This window comes from Galeopterus variegatus, unplaced genomic scaffold, assembly GCF_000696425.1.
Source record: "Galeopterus variegatus unplaced genomic scaffold, G_variegatus-3.0.2 Scaffold1703, whole genome shotgun sequence".
NCBI classification, from domain to species: domain Eukaryota; kingdom Metazoa; phylum Chordata; class Mammalia; order Dermoptera; family Cynocephalidae; genus Galeopterus; species Galeopterus variegatus.
This window is the reverse complement of record NW_007727814.1, coordinates 335,239-343,171: the sequence shown is the minus strand read 5'-3', so window position 1 is coordinate 343,171 and position 7,933 is coordinate 335,239. Positions and strand designations below refer to the sequence as shown.

At 43.1% G+C, this 7,933-nt stretch overlaps 1 protein-coding gene across 1 annotated transcript in view; it reads left to right on the top strand.

Annotated features, from left to right (window-relative positions):
- The first annotated feature begins 6,008 nt into the window (after positions 1-6,008).
- The window catches only part of CREB5 (cAMP responsive element binding protein 5), a 255,669-nt gene continuing 253,744 nt past the window's right edge, over positions 6,009-7,933 (top strand). The window contains exon 1 of the mRNA XM_008578502.1: positions 6,009-6,187. Within this exon, the coding sequence (XP_008576724.1) occupies positions 6,024-6,187 (164 nt within the window). The 5' untranslated portion in view covers positions 6,009-6,023. The remainder of the gene's footprint in view (positions 6,188-7,933) is intronic.

The window sequence follows — 7,933 nt, the reverse complement described above, 5'->3', positions numbered from 1 at the left end:
GCAACCCTCGGTGTTGCTCCCGCGCCTCGCTCAGCCAGTGAGCGGGAACCGGTCTGTATGTGGGATCCGAACCCTCGGGCGGGAGCGCCGCCACGCTTCCCAAGCGGCACACTATCCAGTGCGCCACCGGGCCGGCCCAGAATTTTCAGATTTTATGTGTGGGGGAGAGACGAGATTGTTGAAGAGTTAGAATATGACTTTTAGGAGTCTTTTCCATCTCTCATGGAGATCACAGAGACAAATGGATGTCTTTAAAATGTTGGTGGAAAAGAGTGTGAGATATAGTTCTACATAGTAATTTTTATTGCTTTCGGTGATTCTCAGAAAAGATTCTTCAGCTTTTTGGGTGGGGGAAGGATTCTCCTTTCTTTTATTTAACATGCTTTACTCTGAAGAAGTCAAGCCAAGTTCTTTGTGCTGCAGCATGAGTCAGTTTTCCTTAGTTTTTACGTGGACATAAAGAATGGTTATTGCCATCATTTCAGCCACAGTGCTCCAAAACTGAAGTTGACCTCTTGACATCTTCCCTCAAGGGCTTGTTTAATATTTTTTCAAAGGCTTTATCTTCCAATATACATACCATGTTTGTGGCCTTCTTCTTAATCCTGATCCTCCGTATTTCTCCAGCTCATAATTGAAAGAGTGCCTTAAAATCTAAAATTCTATTATGGTGAGCATACTTTCAGATTACAAGGTGAACAGACAGGACGTTAACACTCAAAAATTGACCAGGGAATAAGAGGTTTTATCAAACTGAATATTCTAGGAACTTTATATTATAGTTCACTCATTTAGTCAATATATATTGAGCACCCACAGTAAGCCAGACCCTGAAATAGACGGTAGAGACACAATGGGGAGTAAAGTCAGATTTAGTTTCTTTTCTCATTGTGTTTACAGCATAGAGGAGGAACGGCTATTAATCAGATCATGAGAAACAATTGTAAACTTGTGAAAAATACTATAGAGTAAAAGGAAATGGTGTTTGTATTAGTCTGTTTTTGTTGCTTATAACAAAATACTCGAAACTGGGTGATTTATAAAGAAAATGAAATTTATTGCTTACAGTTTCTGAGTCTGGGAGTCAAAGTCCATCTGGTGGTGGTGACAGTGACCCAGGGGTCTCACATTGCAAGATGGTGGAAGCAGAGAGAGTAAAGAGAGAGAAAGACAGACTCTTCTCTTCTTTTAAAGCCTCAGAATCACGCCCCTGACCACCATTTTAAATCTGTTCTCTACTGCACGGTCCTACAATCCAATCACCTCTTCAAGGCTCCACCTTTCAATTACTGTAGTAGGATTTCCCACCCTCTTAACTGTCACAGTGAGAGCCAAGTACGTAATACATAAAACTTGGGGGACATAATTCAAGCTTCAGTGAGTTCTGAGGGGACATAATTCAATCCACTACAGTGCCCATTACTGGAGGTGGGGTGGAAAATTGGTGTCAGAAAACAGCATATTCCAAGGCCTGGTGCTGAAATGGAGCATGGTCAGAAAAAAAGCAGGAAAGTCCGGGAAGATGGGATGAATCTTAGACAGCAAGAGTGAGGACCGTGCGAGATGTGGACGGCAGGAAGGGTCTCACACAGGTCTTGGAGGTCACAGAGAGAGTGATGTCAGTGTCTTCCAAACCATGCATGAAGCCATCCAGTGGCTTGGACAGAGGCACATAGGAGGACTCGTGTGTGATGTGATCTGTTTGGCATTTTGAAAAGATCGCTGTGTCTGTAGAATGACTTTCTCACAGGAGGAAGGGAAGCCGGAGTGAGTGAAGGAGACCAATGTCTAGTCCAGTAAAAGAGATGATGGTGGTTGGGTGTAGGTTGATGGAAGGATAGACAGAAAGAGAGAAAGAGATGAGGGACACCTACGTTAACTATCTGTAGGACTGGGGGACTGCCTATGTGGGTGAAGAAGAGGTGTCTTGGGTAACTCCAGGAGGGTTCATACATTTTATATTCTACTTTGTCAATTTGAAGATTGTGGTCTAAAAGATCAAATTGAACATCTTTATTGATAACCTCTGGTGGCACAACACTGTGGAAATTATTCTAAAAGAGAGTCAGAAATCATTTCATGCTTCGGATCTATTATTGACAAAGCAGACAATTGTGAGTAAGGTGAAAAATTTTGAGTATCTTTGAGGATCCAAACAATGGAAAAAATAATACCTGTAATTGTTTACCACATCAACACCTCAGTATGACCCAGGGAAATAAGTGTGTTAAGGTTCACTTTCAAAAGAAATAGCACAAGTATCTTCATCTTTATTATTATTTTTGGTTTGGTTCTGTAAATATCTGTGTCCTACAAAAGGAACTAAAGTATATCCCAATGCAAATCTCTATTTCTTTTCATCTTACTTTACCCAACTACAGTATTTTCCCAAGTCTGAAAAATGTTCCAGTATACAAGAGGGGCCTCTGAACGTGTATATATATATGCCTGTTCACGCCTTTGGGATCCCACGACAACACAGTTGGCTCACATTCTAAGCCAAGTGCCCAGTTTCCATCTGGACTCCTGACAAACTGTGTGGTCAGGATTTAGAAATCAGAACCCTGGGAAAGGTGCAACGTGATGGACACAGCCACCCCAAATACCATATATGTTATCACCATCATTTAACACATGGTGCAGGAAATCCTGTTCTTTGCAGAGGAACTTCAAAAGACCACTTCTAGTTCTCCTGGGTAACATTCATTTTTTCTTTGCTAACACCAAAGCGCAGACAGATATATATTCTTCCTCTAATAAATTGCTAGTAACACTCCATTTCTTTCCCTGCCATCCTCAGGTCATTGTCCAATTGACCTCTCAAGTTTCCCTACCCTTCTAGACTGAAGAGTGGACCTAGCTGTTTGCAGAGACCCACTTACTGCCCTCACCTGTTACATCAGTTAGCCCAGCACCTTCTTTTTCTTGACTGGGTTCTGAATTTCTCACATTTCAGCACCAACATGTCAATCAGCCTCTTCTACCTCAGTGTGAAGTCCTTCTTGTCCCAGTGACATTATTTTTTATGAAGAGCTGTCTTTTAAACTAGTTTTATCTCCCACATTTCACCTTACTTTTGAATTTCAAACAAAGAAGCCTCCATCCAAGTTGTCAGAAATAAATACATGATTTTAGGCCCCTTAAGTGACTCAGGTATCTCATTGTTTTTTCACTGGTTTATTCGGGTAGCACGGTGTATGTTTATTGAATGCTACTATGCTCCAAGCACCATGGGATAGAATTGTAAACACAAACATCCTGCATTCTAGAGAAAAAGGTAGTGAACGAGTAAACAGACAAGCAGGTATGCTCTATATTCCATTATTCTGTACAACAGTTAAACGCTGATTGTACACAAACGCCTCAGAGGGCTGCAACTCCTCCCCACGTCATGGGATCCCAGACACCCCTTTGTCTATTCAAACTGTCCTTCCTCATCCCACAGCTTGTTGAGTTTGTGTCATGAGTGTCCAGATTATGATTTGGAAAAGTAGTAGCTTCCTGGAAAAAAATTAGATGATCGGCCACTCTTATAGAACTGTAACCGAAAAAATAACCTAGCATGCTTGTTGTTCAAAGCAGAATGCAGAATCAACTTCACTAAATCACAGTATTAAGCACTGACCACAGACATCATTTTCAAATGCAGTATATAATGCACCACGTCAGAGAAGGTATGCACTAAATATTCCTGATGTAAACCTCACATCAGGATGGTGGCAGAGTGATAAGTAAACGTCAGGGCATTTTCCTGTGCACTTCACTCTAAGGGGGAGTAGTTATTTTTCATCTCCTCTTAGCTGTAGGTTATAGCAAGATGAATGGACCCGCAACTTGCCAGAAGCCATAACTCTCTATTTAGCTGACATGCCCAGATTCCCAATTTTGGCCTTTGAGAGCTTGAGAGTAGAATAAAACATGGACTCCTTCTGACCTTTCTCCTCTGTCTTCTGGGCAGAATATCTCGATGCATAATGCAGTCGGTGGGGCCATGACGGGGCCCGGAGCTCACCAGCTTGGCAGCACCCGGATGCCCAACCACGACACCAGCGTAGTGATTCAGCAATCCATGCCATCACCCCAGTCCAGCTCTGTCATCACACAGGCACCTTCCACCAATCGCCAGATCGGGTAAGAGACCTCCTTGGCTGTCACTGGGTCCTGGCTGGAGCTCAGGGAATGTTCTGGACTTTCTCCTTGTTTCTGCNAGTGAGGACCGTGCGAGATGTGGACGGCAGGAAGGGTCTCACACAGGTCTTGGAGGTCACACAGAGAGTGATGTCAGTGTCTTCCAAACCATGCATGAAGCCATCCAGTGGCTTGGACAGAGGCACATAGGGGGACTCGTGTGTGATGTGATCTGTTTGGCATTTTGAAAAGATCGCTGTGTCTGTAGAATGACTTTCTCACAGGAGGAAGGGAAGCCGGAGTGAGTGAAGGAGACCAGTTAGGAGACCAATGTCTAGTCCAGTAAAAGAGATGATGGTGGTTGGGTGTAGGTTGATGGAAGGAGAGACAGAAAGAGAGAAAGAGATGAGGGACACCTACGTTAACTATCTGTAGGACTGGGGGACTGCCTATGTGGGTGAAGAAGAGGTGTCTTGGGTAACTCCAGGAGGGTTCATACATTTTATATTCTACTTTGTCAATTTGAAGATTGTGGTCTAAAAGATCAAATTGAACATCTTTATTGATAACCTCTGGTGGCACAACACTGTGGAAATTATTCTAAAAGAGAGTCAGAAATCATTTCATGCTTCGGATCTATTATTGACAAAGCAGACAATTGTGAGTAAGGTGAAAAATTTTGAGTATCTTTGAGGATCCAAACAATGGAAAAAATAATACCTGTAATTGTTTACCACATCAACACCTCAGTATGACCCAGGGAAATAAGTGTGTTAAGGTTCACTTTCAAAAGAAATAGCACAAGTATCTTCATCTTTATTATTATTTTTGGTTTGGTTCTGTAAATATCTGTGTCCTACAAAAGGAACTAAAGTATATCCCAATGCAAATCTCTATTTCTTTTCATCTTACTTTACCCAACTACAGTATTTTCCCAAGTCTGAAAAATGTTCCAGTATACAAGAGGGGCCCTTTCGGTGATTCTCAGAAAAGATTCTTCAGCTTTTTGGGTGGGGGAAGGATTCTCCTTTCTTTTATTTAACATGCTTTACTCTGAAGAAGTCAAGCCAAGTTCTTTGTGCTGCAGCATGAGTCAGTTTTCCTTAGTTTTTACGTGGACATAAAGAATGGTCATTGCCATCATTTCAGCCACAGTGCTCCAAAACTGAAGTTGACCTCTTGACATCTTCCCTCAAGGGCTTGTTTAATATTTTTTCAAAGGCTTTATCTTCCAATATACATACCATGTTTGTGGCCTTCTTCTTAATCCTGATCCTCCGTATTTCTCCAGCTCATAATTGAAAGAGTGCCTTAAAATCTAAAATTCTAAAAAGAAATGAACATATTCCATATTTTAGAGACAATCATACTACACACCCATCAGGGAATCATGAGTGTCCAGATTATGATTTGGAAAAGTAGTAGCTTCCTGGAAAAAAATTAGATGACTGGCCACTCTTATAGAACTGTAACCAAAAAAATAACCTAGCATGCTTGTCGTTCAAAGCAGAATGCAGAATCAACTTCACTAAATCACAGTATTAAGCACTGACCACAGACATCATTTTCAAATGCAGTATATAACGCACCACGTCAGAGAAGGTATGCACTAAATATTCCTGATGTAAACCTCACATCAGGATGGCGGCAGAGTGATAAGTAAACGTCAGGGCATTTTCCTGTGCACTTCACTCTAAGGGGGAGTAGTTATTTTTCATCTCCTCTTAGCTGTAGCTTATAGCAAGATGAATGGACCCGCAGCTTGCCAGAAGCCATAACTCTCTATTTAGCTGACATGCCCAGATTCCCAATTTTGGCCTTTGAGAGCTTGAGAGTAGAATAAAACATGGACTCCTTCTGACCTTTCTCCTCTGTCTTCTGGGCAGAATATCTCGATGCATAATGCAGTCGGTGGGGCCATGACGGGGCCCGGAGCTCACCAGCTTGGCAGCACCCGGATGCCCAACCACGACACCAGCGTAGTGATTCAGCAAGCCATGCCATCACCCCAGTCCAGCTCTGTCATCACACAGGCACCTTCCACCAATCGCCAGATCGGGTAAGAGACCTCCTCGGCTGTCACTGGGTCCTGGCTGGAGCTCAGGGAATGTTCTGGACTTTCTCCTTGTTTCTGCTGCTTGGATTGGTTGTTTTTCGTGGCTGGTGTGATATTGCCTAGAGCTTGGAGTGATTATTATGACAGGAGAAGGGAGAGGGGGGTCTCAGTTTGGTGGAAGCTGTTTTGATCCTGGACATGGGGGGGCGGGTGGAGGTGAACAAGCCGTTTGTGAAATTTAAGAGGACTGCAGGGAAACCTATGGGTGTTTGGAGACCAGAACATAGTGCTCAAGAAAAATGTTTGATGATGGTGGAGGAAAGTTCTGCCAGCCCAGCCTCCTCCCCAGCAGAGCACGCTCCTCCCTTCCTGGGAGATGCTAAGCCCATCACCCGTGTCTTTTGCACATTTCCACAGTCCTCCTTCCCTGTGATCATGCTTCCCTCTTTCTCTCCCTTGTTAGTACCTGCTCACTAGCTTCCCTTCCCTCTACCTTGGTCCATACTCAGTCCTGGAGTAGACAAAACGAAGAAATCAGGCCCTCTCCCTCTGTAAAAAGACAGTGCTGAGGCACCGAGGAAAAATTGGTAGGAAGATCCTGTGACGGAATCCCAGATACTATATCATGTGATGGAAAGAGCTGTCGCTTCTCAATATCATGTGACAGCCCTAGCCCCTTCCAATGCAGAGTGCGGTCCAAGGACCAGAAGCTTGAGCATCACCTGGAGCTTCTTCGAAATGCAGACTGTCTGGGCCAGCTTCCTTAGCTCCAGAGTGAGGATGGTGTCTGTCCTTACCAGCCTCACGAGAGTGAAGACGAAATCAAAGATGTAAAAGCATTCAAGTTCTTAGGAAGAAAAGGTAGTAAGTTAAGCCAAAGAGCTGTGATAAACTTATGTTGCTGGATGCTGAGAACTGGCTGCTCTGTGTTCCCAGAATCCTCTGTTTAAAATGAGAAGGGGAGCTTGCTGTGTTTGGTACCCGCACCAGAATTCAGTATGAATTTTCAGCTGAATGTTGAATGTGGTGATTTTTTAGGAAATCAAGAAGCTGTCCCACAATTTGTCAGGGTGTCTCTCCCCCTTGTTTTTAATATTGTAAGAATCCCAGACCAACAGAGCACTGAGGGCAATACTGGCGTATTCCTTTGTAGAATGCTCTAGGAGGGCTACCTTTTCTCTCACATCTCTCAACTTACCAGGATGGGTTGTGATGTGTAAAGACCCACCTTAAGAAAAGAAAGTCACAGGTAATGACTATTTCATGAGTTTGCCGCAGGTACATTTGGTTTCCCATTGAAGAAACAGAAAATGAATCTGGCCGTTTGAATGCTTGGCTTTGTTTGAAGAAGCCAACACTAAATTAGCAAGTGTCTCTGTTAAAGATTTCTTTTCTCTCAAATGACTGTGAGAGCAAGTGTTGCCACCATCTAAAGCAAGAACCCATAATATACTAAGAGGGTGGGGTGGATTCATTAAAGACAGCATCTAAATCTCAAGGGACTCCTTCACTCTAGTGGCTTGGCTTTGGGCAGACAATTTGCAGTTAGGCAGCTAATTATAATTATTTTATTTTTCTTTCAAGGGAGGAAAAAAAATATAGAATGTGCTGGAGTTTACTAGCAGTTTTACAGCATTCCTTCCCCCCTGGAGTTCTCCCGCCTCCCCTCTCCCCCCACGACCCTCTTGGAGTCCCTTAGTATTCAGCCATTGTTAGTACAATGCTGGTTTTTATGAAACAATCTTTTAA